The following is a 27889-nucleotide window of genomic DNA, read 5'->3' on the forward strand; positions in this document are numbered from 1 at the left end:
TGCAATGAACTGTGGGTTATCTCCCGGACATGATGAGATATATGTGCAACTTGGAAGTGAAAAGCAACAAGATTCATATTTTCAGACCATTAAACAGAAGATGCTGAATCTCAGAACCCTCCATGCAAACGTGTAAAAGTCAAAAATGCATCGAAAGGGTAAAGCGTGAGTCATCACGAACCGCCCGAGCCATTTATCCCGCCGGCCGAGTCGAGGAGGTCCTCGAAAGCAACAAATAAACATATTAATGTGATCAGTCGTGCTCCGAGGGGTAGAGTGCATGGCAATTAGCGGTCGTCTGTTACTACGCGGACCGCAGTCTCGTTAGCGCCGGGGTGACCTTGAGGAACCTCGTTAGGGGGAATGATTGACGTGGCAACTGTTGTCGGTGGTGACGCAGGCGGTGGGAAGGCGGACAGACGGGTAGGCCGGGTGGCGGGGCTGCAGGTGGCAGACAGTGGGTGCAGAGCGCACCTGGGATGTTATGGATGAGATTTGGCATGCAGCAGCGCTTTAAGACAGAGATGAGCTGTCACTGCAAACTTGATTTGAAAACATTGTTTTGTCCACTGAAATGCTCCAGTTTTTTACTGTTCAAAGTTGTCGATGTTTCTGTACCAATGTCACGAATATGAATTCTCCCACACTGACTAACAAAGCAAATTACTGCACCTGATAGATAATATATAATGTTGTTTTTTTTGGCACATAATAAGTTAATATCTTGTAAATTTAGTAGTATATTGTTTTTCTTCGTAATTTCATAATATGTCTGAGGAAAATGTTGATCATGTTTTTCCTCCGTCATTATGCCTTTGCATCTCCTGCATTGTGTTACCCTCTTGCTAGCTTGCTAAATTGTTGACCTCTGTGGCTTCTAGACAGTAACGTTAATATTGCCGTTGCTTAGCAGCGGTGTTCTCACGACTTAACCACTTGAACGCCAATCATTTTGTGCACACAACTTCCCATGTTGTAAACACAAGCTCATGAGTTTCTTTTGAAGGCACCAATCAACCACTAATCGCCTAGCAACAGCTACACTACAAATCCCATGTTTTTTTGATTGCCTGAAAATGAAAAAAACAACAACTGCAGAATGAATGGATGTTGGAAGACCATCTTCCTGGACAGACACTGTACAGCTCAGTGCAAGTGTGAAACCGTACCTGTGATGTCGTGCTGTTTGAAGGAGTCGCTGTAGATCTGGTGCTGGTTGGGACAGTGTTTCTTCAGCCATTTGCACACGTCCTGTTGGGTCCACAGGGCCACCGGCTTGGACAGCTTCACATATCCTGGCTGAGGCAAACACAACATATTTAAATTTAGAAACATGTTGTTATACTGCTTACATTTTCATTTTAGAATCAACATTGACATGTACTGAAGCAATAGTATATTTTGACACGCTTGCTGAACTGTGTCTCCGCTGGTCTTGTTTAGAGATCCCTTATGTATGTGCATGTATTATTAAAGCCTGGGGGCACTGCTGGTGGACTACCACTTCCACATTTCGGTCAGAGCATGAGATGTCAGGACTGCAGTAACTGTCTAATAAGATACTGTTGCTCGCCGTCGTCGTTTTCCACTGACGGGTCAGAGTGCAGTCACGTGACACCTTCCGCCTGACTGATTTTGTCATATTCTATTTACTGGCTGCTGTGTGACATTTTCCCCTCCTCAAGGATCAATAAAGTATTCATCTTTTTAAAGCAAAAAGAAGACGTATAACTCAAGCTCAGGCTGGGCAGAAAGTGTACTGTTTTATTTATCGTCTATGTCGTGTTAAGTCACACTATTTATTCAGCTTAACTGTCAAAACAATGACCAGAGGCTTGTCTGTTTTGCTCGATTCTATAGTTAGTCGGGGGTTAAAGCTGCAGTTGGTAACTTTGTGCAAATATGATAAATAGGTATTTTTATTTTTTATTTCAGAATACAGAAATAAATAAGTTTGCGGAAATAAATAAGGGGTGAAATGCAAAGGGGAAAATCATGCAAAAATAAAAAAAATAAATGCATAAATACACACATTTAAAGTAAATATAAAATAAATGAAAAAATAAAACAAATAAATTAAAAAATGTATACAAATAAATAAATACATTTAAAAATGTATAAATATAATTTAAAGGGGAAATTAAACAGTAGAGTAACTAAATAAGGGAATTAATACAAAGATAAATAAATAAAGAAGCAAATTAAAACAAATATCAATTTATGTCACATTTGATCAATTAATGTCTACATTTATTTTAATATTATTTTTACATATTATTATACATATTATACATATTTATTGAGTTATTTATTTATCTATTTATTTTTTATTTTGGCAGGTTCCGTCCTCCATACCTGACAGTAGTGCATGAGACAGATAATGTGAAAAAAATCATCTCCTGCTAGTGCTCCTAATGGCATATACAAGATTTCAACGTTCCCGAAGGAAAACAACCAATCAGAGCCGAGCTGTCTCTACAGCAGCTGTCAAACTAGGCAGCGCTGGTCAACTATGAATTATTATTCTGTTACTATAATGCCTATTTCTAACGTAAATTTTTTCAGAAACATCTTGTAGTGTACTGTTTAGCTGTAAAATGAGAAAGTTTGCTCCGGCTGGTGGGCGGTGCTTGGTATTTCCTCAACTGATCTCAACATGGCTGCCGGGTCACAAACTTTCTCATTTTACAGTTAAACAGTACACTACAGTTGATTCTGAAAACATTTGAGGAGAGAAATAGGCATTACAGTAACAGAATATTGATTCATATTTGATCAGCGCTGCCTAGTTTGACCGTTTGATCAGAGTTCGCGAGTGATTGACAGCTGCTCAGAGACGGCAAGGCTCCAGCTTGGCTCTGATTGGTTGTTTTCCTCCGGTCTGTGAAATCTTGCAGATGCCATTAGGAGCACCGGAGGACACAGAGGCACGTGATTTTATTTCAGATTACCTGTCTCATGCACTATACTGTCAGGATATAGTGACCGTTTTATAAAAATAACTTTTTTTAATCATGTTTGCTTCAATCTGCCTACAGCTTTAAGGTACCCTGGGAAGCTTTAATTATAATTTAATGTTTATGTTGACATTTACTTTTTCTCCCCAAATTGCATTGTACCCTTAAGGCCTGACAAGCATGTTGAATTAATTATTCTTTGTAAAAAAAAAACAGAATGTTTTGCAACCTGTATTATTTATAGCAGCTTTTATTGACAGATTGCTACCTTTAACGGCACATTACCACCAACACGTCTTTTTTAAACTAGTGCAAAACAACACATCATAAAAATGTCATAAAAAATCAGACAAATCTAAAGCAATGCCCGATACAGAGGAGACCAAATCCAGTACACTGCTCGTATTCTGTGTGATTTCTTTTCTGGTTTTGTTGTTATTGACTCGATTAATCATTTATATAAAATCAGAAAATAGTGAAAAAGGCCAATCACGATCTCCCAGAGCCTGAGGTGACACCTGTCTTGTTTTGTTCAAAAACCAATAAGATTCAGTTGACATTGAAATAAAACAGAGAAAAGCAGCCAGTCGTCACATTTAAGAAGCTACAATCAGAGATATATGGAGCTTTTGACTTGATAAAAATAAATCCATTAAAGATATGGAGAAAACAAGGAAAAACTAGAATGACCGCCTTGCGATTGTACGCCTCCACCAACCAGTCAAGTTGCAAGTTTACATCCATGTCTGTCCAAAATGTCATCACTTGTCATCATTAGACATTTGTGTTAAATTGTGATAAATAGCATATGAATTCTTGAGTTATGGTCAAAAACGTGTTTTGTGAGGTCACAGTGACCTTGACCTTTGACCACCAAATTCTAATCAGTTGAGTCCAAGTGGACGTTTGTGCCAAATTTGAAGAAATTCCCTCCAGGTGTTTCTGAGATAACGCGTTCACTAGAATGGGATGGACGTATGGACGGACGGACGTACAACTTGAAAACGTAATGCCCCTGTCAGGGCTGCTGTCGTCGGCGCGGAGGCATACAAATGAATAAAACGCCACCAAATTTCTGCCGCTATATGCATTACCTGCCATTTGAAATCAAGAAAAAGAAAAGTTTTTTATGTCCCTCCACACTCATTGTGTGTCCTTATGCATGTGCTGGTAGAGCTTTAGATACAAACAGTACATGGGCAAGCTAATCAAAGTATTGCTCTACAGCTCCCCTACTGGTGAAATACTCCACTAATGCAGGTGTAACCATAGACATTTTGTGCACTCCAATTAAAATACTATAGTACTTAGTATGCCAGAAAAAGATTTAGTATGTCCCAATACATAGTATGTCAAACGCACGTGTGCCAAAAATACCAAGATGTCCTACTACATCTGGTCGCATTTTGCAGTATGCAAGCCAGCATGCATTTCTAGCTAGTCTGACCCACAATCCTCTGCGCAGCAAGTTCAAGGCGCAATGTTATGAATAGGTAGTGTGACCGAATTGTATGCATACTGCATGCAGCAGTAAGTACTGTGTAAGGGCAGCTGCATTACGTAATAAAAGTAAGAAGAAAAAGTATGTCATTTGGAATGTAGCCTGTATATAAGAAGTGTTCACCGTGACGTCAACCATTGGTTTGTGGGCTGCCGTTTTGAAGCCTCGAGTTCAGCATTTTGGCCGTCACCATCTTGTTTTTTTTGCAACCAGAAGTGACACAAGAGGATGGAGCTAAATACAACCAAACACTGAATAAGACATTTTTAGTCGACCAAAATGGAAAGCACGCCGTGAAAGGGTTAAAGTTCCAAAACGAAAACAGCAGACAACTCCCAGACCGGACAACGCCGTGGTAGCGACCTGTCAATCACAAGGTAGCCACGCCCTAAAGCATCCCCTGCTTTATGGTCTATTTGACTCTAAATGGGTCCATAATTTACTAAATGAACATCATGCTGTATTGAAGAAGACTTGAAACTAGTGATTGAGACCATAAACTCATGTTTACAATGTTTACTGAGGGAATAAATCAAGTGAGAAGTAGGCTCATTTTCTCATAGACTTCTATACAATCAGACTTCTTTCTGCAACCACAGGAGTCGCCCCCTGCTGGCTGTTAGAGAGAATGCAAGATTAAGGCACTTCAGCATTGGCTTCACTTTTCAGACCCGGAGGTTGCCCACTGGTTGTAACCAATATGGACAGAGTGAAGCTTTAATCCAATCTATTGTATTAGAATGACTGTAATAGTTACACATACTGTACATACACTCTGGTTGCAAGATCCTAGTTGAAATACTTCAGCAGCAGGCAGCGGTAGTAGCCTGCCAGAGGATCGCTCTTGAAAGTGCTGGCAATGCTTTTGATTTTGATTGAGGGGCTACTAAAATTACAAACAGAGAGAGGTGATTAAAATTTCACATACACTCCCCTCCACTCCAGCCTGCTCTCTGGCTGCCGTGTGGTGTGGCATAGCAATGGAAGCCCAGAAGAGAGCAGAATAACAGGTACTGGCAGCACCACCACCCCCCCACACCCACCCACCCACCCACCCACCCAATCTCTCATCTCTCCCCCGTATTCGATCTCGCTCAGTCGTTGTCAGATCTATCACATTGTCTTTCTCACTTCCTCTCCCCACATACTGTTGCTCTCATCGTCCTCTCTCTCTCTCTCTCTCTCACCTGTTTCTTATTATACAGCACTACCTCACAGCTCCTTCCCACTCACTTTATATCTAGCGGCCCGGAGAGGAAGAGAAATTGGGGGAGATGTGACTACTGGTTTTGGCTGGTTTTGACAGTCGAAGCCAGCAGGTAGTCAGGTAGGTGAGGCCACCGCTCTTAATGTGATTGCTTGGCAACATGCGTGGATAGATGAATCTGCAGGGGCATGGGAGGCAACGGCAACGCAAGAAGAAACCACATTAACCATTAAACACATCTCAACTTAATGCTAATTAACCCCGACTAAAGGCCTGAGGCTAGGAGGAAGAGAGAGAGAGAGAGAGGGGCAAGGATGGAGAAAGAGTGAAGGAGAGAAATGTGTGAGTTTGGGAGAGTAGAAGTATAGCAGGAGAGAGAGGAGAGGATGCTGGGAGTGTGGAGGACGGCTGGACTGACAGATGAGGCAGAGGAATAAAGTGTGGAGAGGAGAGGAGAAAAAAAAAAAGCAAAAAAAAAAAAAAGTAAGCTGGAGCTCCAGAATGGACTCGGCAGAATCTGACACAGGAGACTCTCTCTCATTTTCCATAAACCCATTTGTGAGTCAATGGCCATCTGTGTTTTACATTCTGCACTGATTTAGCCCATAGCGGTGTTCCCGGAGCCGGGTACAATAGGTGAGCCGCTGCCTTCCTGCATGCCTGCCAGCCAGCGGAGCCAAAGGGCGGAGAGAAAACAGCGGAGAGAAGAAAACAGGAGTACAATCACGCTCAAAGAGCTGCGTTCAAGAGACTCCGGGCCAATTAGAGATTTGAGTGACAGCGCCGGGGTGAGAGGAGAAGCCTGCTTTATTTCTAAGTGGGATACGTCTGGGAACGAGCACACACACACACACACACACACACACACACATATATATATATCCACATGTGCAGCTAAAGCACAGAAACTGAACAAAAAAAAAAAAACGTGTGTGCAGTATGTGTTGCTGTCCTTGGCTTTAATTGATAACTGAGAGGCCAATACGGCTGCCGGTATTCTTCACGTTACCTTAGCAACAGAGCAAGGACGACCTCAGAAATTAAAGACGAGGAATAAAGCCTTTGGGGTGGTGGTGGTGTTGGTGTTGGTGGTGGTGGTGGTTGGGGGGTGAAAAACACCAAACATGAACCAGAGTCTGGAATAAACATCCACACATTTAACGACCACAGTGGAAAACTATTACTAACATAATGAAGCATGTAATCGCGCTAACACTGATAAGCATTTAAAGATCCAATATGAATGTACTCAGCTGAATTAATCAAGAGGCAATCACATGCTCCCCCCTCTATCCGCCTATCCCCCTTTTTGTAGAGACTGTATTGGAATACAAAAGGAGCAGGGAATTAAAAGCACTGAAAAGCGACAAACACCATGTGACTGAATTTGGCAGTTGTGTGTTGAACGCTAGTTGTTGTTATGGAGAACTTCATTTTGGCTCTGAGATTGTCGGGGCTGATTACAGGGTCAAACGGCTTTACACCCAATTAAAAAATGTTAACTACAGCAGCAATTAGCACACGCTGTACTGTATAATGGCATTGTTTCGTCAATAATGGACTGTATTTCACATTAAACTGGCCACAAACAGACCTTATAATGTCACACAGATTCCATAGTTGTGGTTTGTTTATTTCCCACAAATAACTACAGCTGAACCTCGACCCTGGATATTTCCCCAGACAAAAGAAGAGCTGGGCATCGTTTCATTTATGGAATTTATGCGTACAAGGGCAGAAAAAAAAAAGAAATATTCAATAGCTCTTTGAGAGCTCAGCCATTACAGCCGCCTAGCAGCATTCATTAGGGAGAAATATTGTTTGTTGGATGCGTTCAAAACAATGCGATCCCAATCAGGTTTTGAAAAACATGAGGTGTCAGACTGCAAATCAGGAAAAGAGGGCGAGCTCAGTTCCTACATATATGACATACAGTTTGCTCCATTTTTCCATTAGAGGTGTGATGTATCTTTTATGAGGCAATATTTAGTGAACTAGATATTTTTGAGCATCGCTTTTTCAGAAGACGAGAGAGATGAGCATGATGAAGTCAAGTATTTAAATATTAAAAAGCCATTTTAGTCATTCTACAGACTTTTTCTTTATGTTGCCTATTTCTTTTATAGGGAACAAAAATTTAATTAAAAGTTGGAAACTGAATTTTTATTTAGTCGTTCTTTTGAGCAGTTTTAAACGTAATGTCCCTAATGAAAAAATTGGAATTAAGCTGTATTACTATGTTAGGCTTATGCTCTACTAATAATATATTTTATTATTATCATCATTTATGCATTAGGGCTGTCAATCAATTAAAATATTTGATCGCAGGATTGTCCACAGTTAATTACAATTAATTGCAAATTAATAGCACATTTTTTATCTGTTCAAAATGTACCTTTAAAGGGAGATTTGTCAAGTATTTAATACTCTTATCAACATGGGAGTGGGCGAATATGCTTGCTTTACGCAAATGTACGTATATATTTATTATTGGAAATCAATTAACAACACAAAACAATGACAAATATTGTCCAGAAACCCTCACAGGTACTGCATTTAGCATAAAAAAATATGCTCAAATCATAACATGGCAAACTGCAGCCCAACAGGCAACAACAGCTGTCAGTGTGTCAGTGTGCTGACTTGACTGTGACTTGTCCAAAACTGCATGTGATTATCACAAAGTGGGCATGTCTGTAAAGGGGAGACTCGTGGGTACCCATAGAACCCATTTTCATTCACATATCTTGAGGTCAGAGGTCAAGGGAAAAATTATATATATATATATATATATACATATACACAATTATTTATTTATTGATATTTATTTATTATCATCATTACTATTTATTTATTTGTTTCATATAAATAAATTATAAATTATAAATCATATAATAATACATGTGTACATTAATTTATTTATTATCATCATTACTATTTTTTTATTTATTTATTTTTTATATAAATAAATAATAAATTATATAATAATAAATGTATCGTTACATTTCAAAATGTAATATATTATATTTCGTCATTCTATAGTTTTCATTTATTTATATATTTTATTTTATTAATATTATTATTTTTATTATTACTACCTTTTTTCTCTTGAATAGTTTGTTTTTCAATTTACAATTATGTGTTATATGTACATATTATCTGCTTTCAATTACATTATGGTGCGTTATATACATTAAATGTTTATTTACAGGTTATAAATGCTAAAATATGATGTCATCTTCGCTCTCTGCTTTCTACATTTTGCTCTGACTTGTCAGTATGTAAATTTAGTGCACAGAAATCCTGATTCTGTTTACCATTTATTTGATACAGTTTGAAGAACACCAGAGAAACTGCAAGGTTGCATTAGACTGTGATCTAGTAGTACATTACACCAGTTACCATTCACTGTTACATACTGCCCTCTAGTGTCACGGCTAAACACTGCAGCAGCTTTTTGAGTGTGACTGGACAGAAAAACGCTGAGGAGGAGGAGGAGGAGGAGGAGGAGGAGGAGGAGGAGGAGGAGGAGGAGGAGGAGGAGGGCGGCCACTGCCATTAGTGTCATGTTGACTGAGTGAATGGCTGTTTGAGACACGGAGCCCAGTGTCGTCTGCCCTATCTCCACTGCACAGCTAATTAACAGCTCTGGCATGCTCTCTCTCACTTCCCTTTCTCCCGGCCTCGCTCTACTTCTCTCGGCCAGAGCTGGCGGGAGATGAAAATTCCCTGTATTAATTAATCCGTTACATACAGGAACGGGGATGAAAATGAGATATGTCTATATATGTGTGTGTGTGTGTCCAGAGAGCGGTGGATGGCTGACAGAGAATAACTGCGCTATGCTGGATAAATTAATAAGCCTTCATAAAAAAAGGAGTTTGCCAACTTTACTCAGGCACATCAAAGAAAGTGCACGAGACCCCTTCGCAGTCGCCGACCTTGGGATTCGCCAGGGTCCATAAAGCACTGCAGGGTGTGTTAACACCAAACAAGATATATTCACCTTGAGCTTGATATTGATTATGACTGAGATGAGATGATTTGCTATGGATGTTACAGCCATCCACTGAGCCTAAGTGGCTGTTTCATGCCTCGTCTTTAATCTATGGCCGGGCCTTGGCTCCATTAAAAAACCAGGCGGGCGCAGAAATTCAGCTTTAGTCCAATATTTGAAAATTAACACTGCTGATGTGAACTGAAATGACTTATTGTATGCTTATCCACAGGTACCTATAAGGATAAGGTCTGGATTTATAACGTCTTCATATTTATTCAGAGCTAACTGAGGCATCATAGGTGTTCGCTTCAGACGAATGAGCTTTAATGTCTTTGATTTTCCAATAAAACAATCCTCGGCATATTGCTGACATACTGTAGTAACAAGAGCACCCTCATCTTAGTCAACAGTCCTGACAAGATGTTGAGTGTCCCCCCCAGTAAGCCGAGAAAACCTTTTTAGGGTATCGACCTCTTCGAAGGTTGTAACGGGTTAAGTTTTAAAGATAGATACAGGCATCATATGAAACTAATCTACTGGTACCAACCATGTCATGCTAGCATGTCGGAAAGGAGGTTCAATAACGCTCCAAACTTATTCTAAATGTTGGTGAGGAAAAACTGGCATGGCCATTTCCAAAGGGGTCCCTTGACCTTTGACCTCAAGATATGTGAATGAAAATGGGTTCTCTGGGTACCCACGAGTCTCCCCTTTACAGACATGCCCACTTTATGATAATCACATGCAGTTTGGGGCAAGTCATAGTCAAGTCAGCACACTGACACACTGACAGCTGTTGTTGCCTGTTAGGCTGCAGTTTGCCATGTTATGATCTGAGCATATATTTTTTATGCTAAATGCAGTACCTGTGAGGGTTTCTGGACAATATTTGTCATTGTTTTGTGTTGGTAATTGATTTCCAGTAATAAATATATACATACATTTGCGTAAAGCAAGCATATTTGTCCACTCCCATATTGATAAGAGTATTAAATACTTGACAAATCTCCCTTTAAGGTACATTTTGAAAAGATAAAAAATGTGCGATTAAATTGCAATTAATCACGATTAACTATGGACAATCATGGGATTAATTGCGATTCATTATTTTAATCGACAGCCCTAATTTCAAGTACTGAAAGCTGGCCTCAAATGTGTTCAATATCTTGTTTGTTTGATCAGATAGTTCTTGTTTCAAAGTTGGAATTGCTGCTACACAGCTTCACCTTCTTAACAATGTGCAGGTGAAGAGGTCAAAACTCCAGCAGCAACTTCATTCTGAGACACATCACAAAGTACATTATTACCTGCAGCAGTGTGTGAGTCATCATGGCAAGATGTGGTCCGGGAGACAACTACTGTTGTAGGAACTACCACAGAGGAGGTTTAGAGCACTCTGCCAGGTGTTTATATATTTCTGTCCATCTGTGGACAGATTTTTTTAACCGCGATAACATCACAACCGAGCAAGATGCAGTTACGAAACTTTACAGGTGCGTTGTTGAGATCAAAATGAAGACCAAGTTTGAAGATGGGCGTGGTCCGAGCTAGGGTGCTAGGGTATTTTTATTTTTTTAAAACTTATATCTAAACCTGATATTTTTATACTTATATTTTAATCCTCCTATGTAGCTCGGTACAGCACACTCGTTGTGCATGTGCAATGACAATAAATATTAAGTTCGATGATTCTGGCAACTTTACATTGTAGTTTATTTGTACCATTTTGTTGAAAAAACATGTTTATATTTTTCAAAGTAAGGTATCAAACTCAGATATTGTATTTGCACTAATATCTATATGTACGTTAATTCGTTCGTAAAATGATCTCAACTGTTTTGATATTAAAATATCTCTCTTTTGATACTATTAATGATTCATCTTGAGCTCCTTGGCAGACATAAATGCATCCCATCAAATGTAATTAGGATTAGGATTAACCTTAAATAAATTAGCTAGTATTCCCTTTCACTTAGATATACATGACTGAAGCTGTAGACGATCTGACTGCTGTTTTGCTGTGACTTTAATTGTTAACAGTGAAGTAAATATGTCCAATGCTGATAACCTCCCATCTAGCTCTTAATTAAACTATTGAGTATTAATAAATACTATGATAGATTAGATTACCATTCTATGTAATTATAGTCTGTATGCATTTCCCCCTAAAGAGATAAAACTGATTCTTAACTGCAATCCAGAGACACTGAGACTGAAAGCTTAGTCGGTTCAATTATTTCAGCTAATGCAGTACTTCCTGCAGGCCTCTAATGCAATTCAGCTTCAAGCGGAAAGATGCCGTGATATAAAATTACATGAGGATACCTGCAAAAAAAAAAAAACCCCACACAGCACAGATAGTATGTAACAGATACTGGGTGAGGTTTTGTTTCACCGCAGCATCACCACATATTAACTTACAGTTACAGCACAATACACAGCATCTCTCTCCAAGTGTGTGTGTGTGTTTGTTTGCACTATTTGAACCGAGGCCTGGCTGTCTGTCTGGCGTTTCAAAAAAAGCTCATCCAGGGTTTTAAACAGAGGACTGCGTTTGACTCAAAGTTCTTCCACTCGCTTTGATTGACAGCTGATTATCACAGATTTCACACAGAGAGAAAAGAGCGATATGAAAGCGTGTCCCGTCTCCTCCCACTGTCCCTACCGCGCCGTCTATTTCTGGAGTCAGGAATTTATTCTGCATTGCTGATGATGGATGCTTTGATCTATTATCAGAAACACAGAGGGAGAGCAGAAACAACAGCTCGTCTTTCTCTTGTTTATTTCCCTGTTAATTTATTTTGTTTGTAGTGAAGAGGTAGATGTGGGGAAAATAGGGGATTATTATGAAGTGGGTGGTTGATTTGTTTTGTGTGCTGCAAGCGGGGCGCTTTTGACTGTAATCTGACCACAAATACAATTAATTTAGTACCAAATAAAGGTGTTATAAAAGAAAAGCACTGTGGCGATTTCATTGCTTTGTACAGTTAGTGCTAATTAGCAAATGTTAGCACGCCAACATGCTGAATTATGACGGTAAACCCGACGCCTGCTGATCAAGCTGTTGTTGCCTGTTGGGCTGCAGTTTGCCATGTTATGATTTGAGCATATTTTTTATTCTAAATGCAGTACCTGTGAGGGTTTCTGGACAATATTTGTCATTGTTTTGTGTTGTGAATTGATTTCCAATATCAATAAAAATTATACATTAGGGCCGGGACGATTCACCTACTGTAGCTCTCGATTCGATATGTATTGCCATTTTTAAATATTGCGAATCTACAAGTATTGCAATTCGATAATACAATTTATTGCGATTTTTTAACCATGGGAAAAAGTTGAAAATACACTTCTAGGGAGTACATTTTTTTGATTTTCAGCCTGTTTGTAGGCAGAGATGTAATTTTCCTTCATAAATTTGTGGTGCTTTCTTTTAATTTATAAGGAACATGTAATGTTTTATACTTCTGGTGAAGATAATCCATCAGTCTTATTTCCATATATGTTTGTTACAGTTCCCTTTGTTAACACCTTATTTTGAAAACCGTCCGTAGTCACACGTGTATACTACAGCTAACTTCGCCAAGTCCGTCTCTAGCTCTCCCGTCAGCTCCGTTCTCTTTATCCATCCATGGTCAGCTCCATCGGGGCCGTTTGAATGCATTTAATATAAATGTCAGTATATGGGTGCTCTACAGTTGTAGCGTCGGCCCATTTGACCACGGAGATGAGAGTGACGGCTGGCTTCACCGCATGTTACCGCAATACGTTAACGTTTCCTGTGCATGACAGAGTTAGCATGCAGCTTTAGCCATCATGTCTAGCTCTGCTTTCCCTGGCAATGTGTGAAACCCACAGTGTTTCCATACTTTACTGCATGTGTAGTGTTTACCACTTTTGATGTAAAATGTGAGGGTCCGGGTCGTATCCACGCTGAACCGCCGCCGTTTTCTACTTTTGCATTTCAGCTCGCTGGTTTGTTTTGGTGACAGATACGGAACGGATATGACGTCACGTAACTCTGACTACAACAATAAAAGCGGTAACTTCTGTCAACCTCTGCATAGACTCAAATGAAGCAAATATATTGATTCTGGCATTAAAAAAAAACAAAAAAGCACGATACATTAAGTAGGTGAATCGATTTTTTTTCCCATCCCAATAGACATACATTTGAATAAAGCAAAAGTAAAGTAGTCATTATGCTTAATGACCCACTTCAGAATAATATATATCATATAATTGGATTTTAATTGTTTATGCATTAATGTGTACATCACTTTAATGTTGCTGCTGGTAGAGGTGGGACTAATTCTAACTACTTTAAATACTACTGTGTTGCTTAATCTGTATTACAAAAGACACTAGAGGGACACTGAGATGTCTCTCTGGATTAAACCAACACTTTTTCTGCGTACGGTGCTCTCGGATCATCTCTTACCCGTGACAGCTCCGACTCGGAGACGGAGCGGTGTGGTGGCGAGCGGCGCTGGTACATGGGGGGGCTGACGTCCCGGTAGCTCAGGCTGTCGTCGTCCAGCAGCACAGCCCCCGCGTCAACCGACTCATCCTCCTCCTCCAGCTGTGACGTCATGTCCTCCGGGCACATCTGGTGGTCGATGCCATTCTGGCTCAAGTTGCAGTGAACAGCTGTGTGGGCGAGAAGGGAAAAATACATGACTGAATGAGCGACGGATAAGGGTAGAAAAGTACACTCTAGTATACTTTCTGATAGTATGACTAATTAGTACTTAGTACCTTTAAAGTATCCAGAAGTATTATACTAAAATTACATTAAATTCAAATCACTTATGCTTGTACTTTATTGTAAAAATGCTTACATTTAAATGTTTTTCAGTACTTTTGGCTTCAAATATAGAACTATATAACCTGCTTAATAGTATCCCAAATACATTTTCAAAGGATTTCTTATTTAAGGTGCTATCCTGCTGCTTTATAACTTTATGTTACTAGATCTACTGATGATATTTCCATCTGGGAGCATGTTGAGGTCCTCTCACACTGAATGCTATGCTGCTGAAAGTCCACTAGATGGCAGCAGATGATGGTGGCTGAGTAGCCACTGAAGCTGAGTCTAAATTCAATACTAATACCATACAGACTATAATTTAATATACGGTCTTTGTAGATAACATACAATAACTTAATGTATTTAACCATTAAATGACACCAGCAAATAATAATAAAGATACAAGTTGTGTGCTGAGAGATGAACTCATTTAAAGTGGGACTTTTGAAGGCCACTGCCCATTTCTAATTTAGAAACTTAAAGCAAATGTCTTCCTGTTGCACATGAAAAGTTTAATTCATGAACAATAAAAAAAACACCCTTGCTCAAGCATGTAATCAACTACTAAATCAAAAATAACAATAAATAAAATAATTTATCTTTTTTTCAGACTTTATTTTTCAGACTGTTTTTTTCAGACTTTTTCCTGACTTTATTTTTCAGACTTTTTTTTTGAATGTTTTTTCAGACATTTTCTTCGAATGTTTTCAAAACTTTTTTTTTTAGAACATTTTTCAGACTTTTTTTTCAGACTATATTTTTCAGACTTTTTTTTCCGACTTTTTTCAGACTATTTTTTTAAGATTTCTTTCAGATTACTTTTAAGACTTTTTTCAGACTTTTATCAGACTTTTTTTTCCGACTTTTCCGACTTTTTCCTGACTTTATTTTTCAGACTTTTTTTCAGACTTTTTCCTGACTTTTTTTTCAAACTTTTTTTTCGAATGTTTTCAAAACTTTTTTTTTTTTTGAACATTTTTCAGACTTTTTTTTCAGACTTTTTTTTCAAACTTTTTTTTCGAATGTTATCAAAACTTTTTTTTTCGAACATTTTTCAGACTTTTTTTTCAGACTATATTTTTCAGACTTTTTTTTCAGACTTTTTTTTCAGACTTTTTTCGGACTGTTTTTTTAAGATTTCTTTCAGATTACTTTTAAGACTTTTTTCCGACTTTTATCAGACTTTTTTCCGACTTTTTTTCCGACTTTTTCCTGACTTTTTTTTCAGACTTTTTTTTTCAAACTTTTTTTTCGAATGTTTTCAAAACTTTTTTTTTTCGAACATTTTTCAGACTTTTTTTTCAGACTGTTTTTTCAGACTTTTTTTTCAGACTTTTTTTTCGAATGTTTTCAAAACTTTTTTTTTTTTCGAACATTTTTCAGACTTTTTTTTCAGACTTTTTTTTCACTGTTTTTTTTAAGATTTTTTTCAGATTACTTTTAAGACTTTTTTCAGACTTTTATCAGACTTTTTTTCAGACTTTTTTCAGACTTTTTTTTCAGACTTTTCTTTTAGACTTTTTTCAGACTTTTTTTTCAGACTGTTTTTTTCAGACTGTTTATTTTCAGACTTTTTTCAGACGTTTTTTTCAGTCTGAAAAAGTCTGAAAAAAACGTCTGAAAAAGTCTGGAAAACAAAGTCTGAAAAACGGTCTGAAAAAAAAGTCTGAAAAATGTTCGAAAAAAAAGTCTGAAAAATAAAGTCAGGAAAAAGTCTAAAAAAAATAACATTGGCTGTGAGCTTTTCAAATAATGTCCTATGATTATTAACCAATAACATACTGTAGGTTCATGACAGTGCAGCCAGGCTGCTTCTGTCTGAATCTTTAACTTAAACGCTCACTAAGTCATATATACCAATACCTTTGATAAGCAAATGTACACGGTATGATAACCGTCAACTGTCATACCTTGTTATACCTTGATACCGTTACAACCCTACAACCCAAAAGGCAGAACTTTTTTTAAACCAATGTTTGACAACTGAGCAATACAACAGCAGGTTTTATCTTCAGCCAGAAAGAAGCATCTATTCAGTGAAAGTGATCGCTGTTGTGTTTCGTTAGGAAGATGTGATGGAAAAATTGCAGCACCAGCAAAGAGACCTGGTCCTCGGTGAGAGATCAACCGTTTTACTGCTCTAAATCCATGTCAAACTCTTACTTGCTGCGACAAATTGGCAGTCAGGTTCAAATCTGAGGCAAATAGAGATTTAGAGCTTTAAATCCACTCGATCAATTCCCATCCAAGTGAGAGTGATTGTGTTTCAGTGGAGGCTGTATATTATAGACTGGAGCTTCCAGGAGATGAAGGACAAAAGTCACATATCAGCACAAGGCTTAATTTCCTTCTGATAAACTTGCATCGCACTACTTTGTCATTTCCTCCCTGAAGTGTTTATTTTTAGTTAGGAAGCGTCAGACTCAGGCACTATTTTAGTCTCAGCAGCCAGTGATGCAGACGCAGGAGCGACAGCTAGCAGCAGTGTCTCTGAAATAGGCCGTTTGTCATCGTGCAATCTGCCCACTTGTTATAAAAACACAGACAGCTCATTTATGTGGAACGGGAGCCAGAGAGCCTTTTCATCACACCTGAAGGCTGCCGCCGCCGCTCATGCTGCAGCTGCAGATTAAAGGTCGCTTTTTCAAAAGGATGTACGTTCTGATCTGAATGGTCTGAAGAGAGCGAGAATAAACTTCAAAACATACAGCCCAGTCGCTCAGGAGTTCATGTAATAGTCATGAAATTGAATGTATTGACTCGTGAACATAGACGTGATGGTCACAACATAATCAATTTGTATGTAATCCACGTAATTGTGAACCGGAAAGTATAAAGAGCGGCCAACGCAGCATAGGGAGAAATTCTGAATGGATGGGTGGGTCAAAAAACACCGGTCTTTCGCCCAGGAGACTGCTGTTCGTACCCAGTGTGAAACAACAAGTCAAAGTTGATTTATTTGTCACGTAACTTCTGTACTTAAGTTACAGCACTTTCTGGGTTATTTTAACCCAAACTACGCTCTTTTCTTAAAGCTAACTAAATACATTTTGTTAAGTAACTTCCGTACTTAAGTAACGCCAGTTGTGGTGTTATTTTGATCCAACCTGCGATCTTAAGCCTAACTAAGTAGTTTGTTGCCTAAGCCTAACCAAGTCGATCTATTCCTAAACGTAACTCAGTAGTTTTATTTTGAAAAAGCTGGAGACACATATGCATCACATGTTGCTGAACATTCATAGGAAAAAGCGTTTTTCAAAGTCGTGCGGAGCATCATGAAAAAAAGGTAAATTTGTGTCTATGTCCATGAATCAAATAGATTTGATTTTGTGACTTGTTCATGAACTGCCGTGAGACTGTGTTGAATCATAACAGAAGATCTGCAAGAAAAGCATTGACGCATACACAGATCAAGACACACTGACAGAACGTAACAAAACATTTAGTTAGAGGCAAATGCTATTACAGGCAATGCATTGTATAATAATAAATAAATGCTTCAATGTCCCCGATGGACAAACTGGTGTTGGCTGGGATAAAAAAAAAAAGAGATGACAGCCATATATCAGCCAAACAAAAATATGTCTGTTTGCTGGAAGGCCCAGCAAGCAGGACAACAGCCAATTAGGGACTTCTGTCAGGCCACTGTCACCGAGCAATTACAACAACTCTGACACCGCTCAGAATGATTGGAACAAGACAACATCAGCAGTAACATCTGTGCTGTCATTCCACATAACAGGAGCAGGAGGGTGTAAACTACCGTAGGTGGTCCCGTCCTCCTCCTCTTCCGATGACATGACGTATGCCTCGGAAACAAAGTAGGAACTCAATATGATGAAGTGAACTAACGCAAGCTTCTTTCATTTATAAGCAAAAGCTCTGAGAGAAACGTCCTCCCACCAGGACCTTAAATCACACCGTCATCTCAGGACCGTATTGAAAGTGTTTCACTTCTCTTCACTTTCACTGATTATTCCGGGGACATGGGAGAGTTTGTCATACATCATGTCAGAGAGCACTGAACCCCGCACAGGAATGTGATGTACGCCTCTGTACTTGTTTCTAAGCTGACACTGGGCTGGTGTTGATGATAGAGAAACTTGCTTATCTGTCTGTAACAGTCCCACATGCTCTATATGAATGTGTGCTCGCGCGTTCAGCTGAGAGGTCGTGTCCCTGGAATATAATATTCATAACTATGTTTTCATTAGTGTATAATCACCTGAAACTAAGAATCATTGTGTTATCATTAGCTTAGAATGAGCTCTTCATATTTACATAGGCAGCAGGTTCTCTTCACTGAGTCCGCCACGTTGCTCCGGCATGTTTCTACAGTAGCCCAGAACTGACAAACCAAACACTGACTCTAGAGAGAGTCTTACGTGTTTTTACGTCGCCTGAAGGCCACCGTACTTCTCCGACACGCTTGTGAAACTGCAGTAATAAGAGCCTCAAAGTGCTAAACCGTGGTACCGCCAGCCACCGTCTGACTTCCGTTGCTCCTAAAGTAGTGGAGGATGGCATCTGAGTATGGCAAACAGCGTTACTATGGTTTTACACTCAGTGGCTCACGTTACCGGAGTCTAGGAAAGTAAGGAGTGAGCGGAGGGGTGCTCTGTTGGCTGCAATCTTGAACACCACAAGATGCTACCAAATCCTACACACTGTCCCTTTAATGAATGAACGAGTTATTTACATTAACCATCATTGTGGTATGTCTTATCAGTGAGGAATAGGTGTGATTTTAAATATTAATAGCTATTTACAGACTGTGTGGGTGAAAACGCTCCGCGTCGGGTGCCACATCACCCTGTCTGTTTTTTTTTTCACAACAATGACCAGCTAGCTGCACGTTATCCCGCTTATCACACGGTTACTTACCTAAGAAATCAATAATTTGACATAAAAACAGTCTGTCAGAGTCTGACATCAGAACTGAGCCCATAGCATAGCCCCATAGCCCATAACGCCATGTTTGACCAATAAGAATCGAGTATTCAACAAAGCCATGTAATAAATAATAACATCAGTCCCAGGGGACATTTATATGCACAATGAGTACTTTTACTTTGATACCGTTACATAATACTTTAACTTGTAATGGAGGGGTAATGCCACTTTTACTGAAGTGAAATATCTGAACACCACAGTACAAAAATGTTATTATGTACTTTACAGAACTGATGAAAACAGCACACCCTGAGAGCCTGTTTTCCAGAGTCAAAAGAGTATTCAACAGGTTTAATTGTGGATCTTAAGTAAGCTGTACACCTGCTCTGATCTGATCCCTGATAAGAGACAGAGGTCTGGAGAGAACCCCATTGAGAACATGGAGAGAATAAACATGAGCGGGCCATGTTCTAAACAAAGACAACTTGAGATGCGCGGCACGAAGCATTGCTCCCTCTCACTGCCTCTTTATTCCTCCCTCATCTCCTCCGAGCCCACTCTTTCCCCTCTCCTCCTCCTCGCCCTGACTCAATTCATGAATGGTGTGCAACAACTCTAGGAGGAGAAATGGATTATACATCCTCTGCTAGGAGCATCCAAACAATGGCACCAGCAAACTGAAGGGATGGAAGGATAGATGGATGACAAGATGATGATAGTGGTTAGGGAAGTGGAGGCGCACAGAGGAGGAAGGACAGTTGCATTTCTCTCAATCCTATAAAAGGAGGAAGGGTGGGTGAATAAGGAGCTATGAGATACTGATTTTGTATTTTTTTTAAACGGCAACAGCTACTATAAATAGCCCCATTACATTCTTCCCTCTCTCCTCCCTGACATGCGCCATGCAAGCATCGCGAGGGAAGAGAGAGATAGATGTGGGAGGATGTCTGCCTCCTCTTTTTTTCTCTCAATGAGATTCAGTAAAACAGTGGGGGAGAAAATGAATGGAGGTGCCATCCCTGCACAGCCAAATACATTCTTATTACCGAGAGGAAGATTAATAAAGAATTGGATTAATCTTACATAACTCTGTCTCTCTTAATTATACATGGTTTCCAACAAGGAGCCATTACCAACCAGTCGAATTTGAGAAATACCGGCCGACAAGAACATTGTGTCTGCACGTAATCAGGATATACTGCTTAATCGTTTTTATCTTGTAATATTACACTGGGGCTCTGGACCAGATGGGTGCTGCTCAACCAGCTATCAGGACTAGCTGTGCTACGCCAGCTCCCATCCAAAGAATATTGAATATGGAGGGTTATTTTTTAAAGTGGACCTATTATGCTTTTGTGCTTTTCCCTTTCCTTTAGTGTGTTATATAGTTTTCTGTGCATGTAAAAGGTCTGCAAAGTTACAAAGCACAAAGTTTACGCCAAAGGGAGTTCCTCTCCCCCACAGAAACACTGCTCCTGAACTGCCTGAAACGACTTGCTTGAAGTCCCGTCTTTTCTTCCGTAACGTGGTGATGTCATCAAGTAACATGTTTGCATAATACCTGCTTAGTGGCTAGTTTGGCACGCCCTCAAACAAAGCTAGTTAGAGCGGAGCTGGAGCAGAGTCCGAAGAGTTTGGTTCGGTTGACCAATCACAACAGAGTGGGCCAGCTGACCAATCAGAGCTGACTGGGCTTTTCAGGAGGGGCGGGACACAGCACAGCTGGTATGAGAAAAGTGAAGCGTTTTTTGAACATTGAAGCCATTGCGGAAGTTTCTTATAGCCAGCAGGGGGCGACTCCTCTGGTTGCAAAAAGAAGTCTGATTGTATAGAAGTCTATGAGAAAATGAGCCTACTTCTCACTTGATTTATTACCTCAGTAAACATTGTAAGCATGAGTTTATGGTCTCAATCGCTAGTTTCAAGTCTTCTTCAATACAGCATGATGTTCATTTAGTAAATTATGGTCCCATTTAGAGTCAAATAGACCATAAAGCAGGGGATGCTTTAGGGCGGGGCTACCTTGTGATTGGCAGGTCGCTACAGCGTTTGTTTTGTTCAGCGTTGGTTGTACTTAGCTCCACCCTCTCGTGTTCCTTCTGGTTGCAAAACAGCAAGATGGTAACAGCCAAAAGTCAAGATGGCGACGGCCAAAATGTCGAACTAGAGGCTTCAAAACGTCAGTCCACAAACCAATGGATGATGTCACCATGACTACGCCCACTTCTTATATACAGTCTATGCTAAAAGCTAACATTGTAGCTCTCCTCCTGCCAATTAGTCTCGACCCCTGACGGTACCTGCAGTATATTGTAGAAAAACGAATCTCTGAATTTCGTTTCTCGTGACATCCTCAGTACTGGAGTAAATGTACTCAGTTACTTTCAACCACTGTCCATAGAATACTAAGCAAATCACCAAACAAACCCCTTATCATTGATTGAACATAAAACAGATGAAATGTCAATATTAAGATATCATAGGTTTACATTTACATCATTATTTGTAGAATATGATTATTATTAAAAGGCCTGCAGACTTCCTGCTCTCTTGTGTAACTCGGTTGCAGCCTGACATTTATTTTTATGCAATTACTTGGGGCTGATATGTCTCCCTACCTAAACATAAACCCAGCCGAAAGTAAATGCACGCTTCAAAGCGGAGGCGATGGGAGAAGCCAAACGCTTGTTTTTCTGTGCTAACTCCAGAGCCTTTGTTTCACAGCCCGGGTTGGTTCAAAGTGAAACCAGTAGTGGGTCCATAATCAAAAGTGAAGTTTGCTCTGTGTGGGCGCTCAGGCTCATAGTGATCTCTTTCTCTTTGGCTGACTCTCAGAGCGGAGCAGAATGAATTGTTTGTGAATAGAATCGACTGTATGACCCAGAAAGCGAGCCTGGAGGAAGCAGCCAGGGTGAGCCGGGCCAGATGACTGTGGAGATAGCACCAACTCTGCTCTGTGCAGCCGCGAGACCTTTGTTCTTTCGCCCTGCTTCCAGGACGTTTGACAAAAAGATGAAGCTAATCACAACCCGCTAATAGGCATGTACACGGGACAGGAAGGACGTGGGCGCGCTCATTCCCAAAACCAGCCTGTGCCAACTGACGCTCTTCTTGAATGTGAAGAGGTGCTCTGGCACCAAAACTGGCAGCATCTCAGCAAAACGACATTTCAGTCATCCGCGCAGCTGTTACTCTTTTTATATGTTAACAGTGGCTTGGAGCTGAAAATAACTCAGGGAGCAGTTCAGGGACTGAATATGTGGACTTTTTTTTTTTTTTTTTCAAAGAGTTGGTCAGCTTCCTCCATCTGTCATCTCTCTCCAATTGGCTCACACACACACACTAATGCATGCATCCACAGTGATTTACATTCACTTGTATACCGTGCACATACATAGACAAAGATGCACACACACACAAATGCCGTCCTAACACTGCACGCGTTGCTGATTCTCACCCAACGCGCTCTGAGAAAGTGAGCAAACCTAACAGATCTACACGAGGGTGTCAGCCGAGTCTGTCCCCTGCTCTCCAAATTAGAAACAAAAAGTGTGAATGTGTGAGGAGAGTGCGTCTGCTCAGCTGTCTACCCTGAGGACCTTGCAAACTCCATCAGTGGGGGACAGAAGACACAGTCAGCTCCTTGTTACACGCTAACGTAGGCTGCTAATTAGAATATCTTTGAAGGGTATAGAAAGAGACGGGGGGGAGAAGTGCAACACCTGCAGTATAGGACGATTTGGACTGTTTAAGGAGAAGGATGTGTATAGATGATCTCTTCTTTCTTGTTTATTCTTGTCAAGCTCTTAAGTCTCTCATGGGGTCTGAGTTTGAGTCTAATGATTAATTCACACTAAAGAGCACACTCTTTGGAGATGACCATTAACACTCGCATCATTAAGGCCGGGTATCGAATCTCAATATGTGTGTCGACGTGTGCATAGCAATGAGTATCAAAAACTGTGTGCCAAAAGCTGCCATTTGTCATTTTGGTCATTTATTCTTTAATGAGATAATTCCTGATTTAAAAGAGCAGTGTGTAACATTTCAAGGGGATCTATTAGCAGTAATGGAATATAGTATTCATAACTATGTTTTCATTAGTGTATAATCACCTGAAACTAAGAATCATTGTATTTTCGTTAGCTTAGAATGAGCCCTTCATATCTACACAGGGAGCGGGTCTTCTTCACAGAGTCAGCCATGTTGCTCCACGTTGTTTCTATAGTAGCTCAGAGCTACGTCGGGGTCCACCCCAACGCCTGACGGTGTTTATTTCACAACAATGACCCGCTCGTTGTACATTATCACGTTTGTTACACAACTACTAACTTAAGAAATCAATAATTGGACACAAAAATGGTCCTCCAGAGTCCAAGGTCAGAACTGCGTCCATAGCAACGGTCTGTTATACATAGTAACGGTCTGTTATACATAGTAACGGTCTGTTATACATAGTAACGGTCTGCTACAGTATAAAGAAATAACAGACCGTACAATGCCGTCATTGACCAATCAGAATCAAATATTCAACAAAGCTGTGTAATAATGTACTGTATATATAAATATATATATATATATCCACCTCCCTACACTGGTATTTTGAAAGTAATTCATTTGCCAAAAAGAGACAAAAGCTAAAGTTAAAGATGAATTTGACTGACAGCATTATTTACATTTTTTTATTTTTTCAAATTTTCTATATATAGAACCGATAGATATCGGGTTAATATTGTTAATATTGTTAATATTGTTAATATTGTTATCATTAATTATTTTGGCCGCGATAATAGTGTAGTTAATCTGATATCGTGTCAGTCCTAGTGCTTACGTAAGCTAGTACCAACCAAATTCAACCAATAATATCAATAATATCATGACATTCATCCATCAACCAATCTGCAACTGTAGCTCAGCATCTGGCTACATTTTAAGCCCGCCCACTTTTTGGCAGTCCAATCAAATGCAAAGGATTCGATTTAAATCCCTCTTGTAACTGTAAACTGCTAAAATATTCTGTTTCACTGGGGAATACGTCACAGTACAGAAGCTAAAGACACTCTAACTTCACTGGGACTTTAAAGCTGCTTGTGTTTAGAGAACATTTAACATTAGAGAAGTTTGGCTTCTTTTGCTAGATTAAAAAAAGTCCTCAAGTGAAAAAATAATCAAGATACCAAGCCCTAAACATCAATAGGAAGATGTTGCATCACAAATGCCAATTAGAGCTACATGATTTGCTGTGCAGATGCTTTTTAGTACAATTTAGTTTTTCATCGCTGCATTAAAGCAGTTGTTTTTATTCACACCTACAGCTGCCATTTACACCCTTCTTGTATCAGCTAATGAGCAGCTTCATTGGAGCAATAAAGAGTTAATTGTGCTGCTCAACGGCACCTGCAGCACCAGAATTTGCTGGAGAAAAGTCCTTGAATTTAAATGGAGAAAAGGCAGAATTAAACTAGTTAATGTTATGTTGTGAATCAGAGAGAAAGACTGTGTTAAATTTAAGTGCTCCCATGTTGTGTCAGTCTTCCAACAGCATGTTGCAGCAATCTGCAGTTTGCTCTGAGCTGATTTTTTAAGTGTCACACAGAATGGGTGCTGCTGCTTTCAGAGGAATGAGAGCGCACGGTTATGTAAGCCAACTGAGGTATTCCACTTCAAGCCTCACAAGGTTTAGGTGTCTCTGTTTCAAACACTGAAATAAGTAGGGCATCGTCAGTCCGTTACCCTGACGGATCCTCGGGTCATTAATAGACCTGCCATTTAAGGCTTTAAAATTCACAAGCCGGCTCCGCTGTGTGATTCAGGTGATCTCAGGTAACGTTCATTGAACACAACAGTGAATCGGTGGGTCAACTCTGTTGTCGCTGGATTTAAAAGCATTTCAATCTGCTGACTCTTCATTAGTGGGCTCAAAGCTCAAACAGTCCCAAGTGAAATGCTCATTATTATAATGCCAACAGACAGCCCTTTTCAAAGGGAAACAGGAGCAGTTTTCTATGCCCTCGCCAAAGACACCAGACTTCACTAGTTTTACCTTGAAGAACACATAAGTTGCTGGTCTATCGCTGCCTCGATCGGTTAGTTAATTTGTGTTATTGTGTGACTTTGTTGAATCCAAACTAACCAACTAACTAATTTCTTTAACGTATTAACGCAACTTGCGATTTTTAGGTTGTAGCGGGCTCAGTTTTAAAGCCAGAGTGAAGATACTGGTATCATATGAAACTAGAAAACCTAAGGAATCCGTTTGTATCAACCATGTCATACTAGCTTGAGGTTAAATAATGCTCCAAACCTATGCAAAATTTAAGGCATTTTCAAAGGGGTCCCTTGACCTCTGACCTCAAGATATGCCCACTTTATGATAATCACATTCAATTTGGGGCAAGTCAGAGTCAAGTCAGCACACAGAGAGCTGTTTTGACTGTTGTGCTGCAGTTTGCCATGTTATGATTTGAGCATATTTATATACATTTACATATATTTTTTTATGCTAAATGCAGTACCTGTGAGGGTTTCTGGACAATATCTGTCATTGTTTTGTGTTGTTAATTGATTTCCTATAATAAATATATACATACATTTGCATAAAGCAAGCATATTGTCCACTCCCATGTTGATAAGAGTATTAAATACTTCGTCAAATCTCCCTTTAAGGTACATTTTGAACAGACAAAAAATGTGCGATAAATTTGTGATTAATCGCTATTAACTATAGACAATCATGCGAAAAATCACAATTAAATATTTTCATTGGTTGACAGCGCTAAACAATATATAACATACACTTTAACTGACATTGATTTTTTTAAGGTGGGCCTCTCTTTTAGGTGGTTAACATACGTTTTGCTGCCCACCCGGCCGCAGCAGTACATTGCATTGTTTCTCTAAACTGGGGGCGTTACTGTAGGTAATACACTGACTATGGATAAGTACCTCATATTTATCCCTTTAAGCTGATTTCCTGTGTTTTTATTAGCTTTATCTCGGTTGAAAGCTTAGCAGGTTGGTGCAACGAGGGTTAAATTCACTGTTGCATAAGCGTAGCCTGGTAATATACATGTAATGAGCCGTTACTAACTAGACATGACATCTGGTGGAATTCATGACAAGATCCTTTTAGGCTTACTGGCTCATTAATGCATATAAAGCCTACACCAGCATCTCACCAGTCTGAACTGACTGAGAATAGAGACTCAGAAACTGAAACACAATAAAACACACAAGCACCAGTGTTCATTTAAAATACTTTTTTGGCGTTGTTGTATAGTCAATTCTTCCTCTTATGTGCTCATAAGGTTAGTTTATCTGTTCATATGTCTGCTGTTGAGACAAAGAGGATTGACTGCATGGCTATCTATCAAAGTGAAGTCATGTAACAAGTTATCCAGCCAGCTAGACTCTCTGTGGGGCTCTTAATTCACCCTGACATCCTATCAAAAGTTAACTGTGCTCAAACTTCACAGGCTGCCCTCTCCACGCCCGGGGCTCGATCAGCTAGGATTGGTCGGTCCTGTGTCAAGCCGACGCATGACGTGCTCAGCTTTGAACATTTCTCAGCTGCGGAGAGCGAGGGGAGGATAAAAAAAGAAGATGAAGTGAGAGAAGGATGAAAAGAAAAAAAAAAGTTGTAGGGAGGGATAGAAAGTGAGAATGAGAAAAGACATACAAAAATGAGTCAGTGAGACGGAGCCGGAGAGAAGACGACAGAGTGAAATGATGACCCACTTTAAAGCACAACACACAGATATGAGCTAAATATAACCGCCGTTCACTGTGAAGCATGTATCCCAGGCAGAAAGCTTTTAACATGCTCCGCTTCAAAGGCAGACAGTGAAAAGGTGACAAAAATAGTCTTAATTTAGAGCCGAGTAGCTTCTATAAATATTTGATTAGAGATACAAACTTCCTCTATTTGGCAGGAACTACTGCAGATGAAGAGGAAAGTTTAGGATTTCAGTGGGACGGTATCTTTATGCTGCAAAGTTTGCTTTACCAAATTTAACTGCACCAACTACAGACCCTTTCACCATTGCATGTTCTTTATTAGCTCGTTTAGATGTCACATGTATGGTTTTTACAGTTAAATAAATATAATCAGACCAAAGTATCTCAATGTCATCAGCACTGCATGACAAAAAATCTATGTCCCCATGAAAAACTGTGGGAGGATACAACAATATCCTATATGTCACAGGGACAGTTTGTTCTTAATCCATCAATTCAAAGTATTTTTCCCAAATGGTTCTTAATAATATAGTATTGATACTGGCAATTTATATGGTATAAAAGACAAATGTCACTTTACATAAGCTGCTAAATAATGCTAATGTTAGGCCTATATTCATATCATATGGGCCTCATGCAGGGAGTGACACAAGAACAAATTACCTCTTATTTTTGTTCGTTTCCACAATTTGTTCATATTTTGGGATTCACCAATGTTTTCTTATTTTTTGCTTTTTGCTTAGGTAAGAGAAATCTTTACAAGTGGTCAAGAGCACACACAAAA

General features: G+C 39.5%; 1 protein-coding gene across 2 annotated transcripts in view; it reads right to left on the reverse strand.

Moving 5' to 3' along the window:
- Positions 1 to 27889, reverse strand: part of samd12 (sterile alpha motif domain containing 12) — a 125257-nt gene that overhangs the window by 83794 nt on the left and 13574 nt on the right. For both annotated transcript variants that reach the window (XM_037794947.1, XM_037794945.1), the window contains exons 2-3: positions 14107 to 14315; positions 1170 to 1299 (exon numbers count right to left, since the gene is read on the reverse strand). In XM_037794947.1, coding sequence (XP_037650875.1) covers positions 1170 to 1299; positions 14107 to 14315 — 339 coding nt within the window. The remainder of the gene's footprint in view (positions 1 to 1169; positions 1300 to 14106; positions 14316 to 27889) is intronic.

The sequence above is a fragment of the Sebastes umbrosus genome, chromosome 15 (assembly GCF_015220745.1).
Source record: "Sebastes umbrosus isolate fSebUmb1 chromosome 15, fSebUmb1.pri, whole genome shotgun sequence".
NCBI lineage: Eukaryota > Metazoa > Chordata > Actinopteri > Perciformes > Sebastidae > Sebastes > Sebastes umbrosus.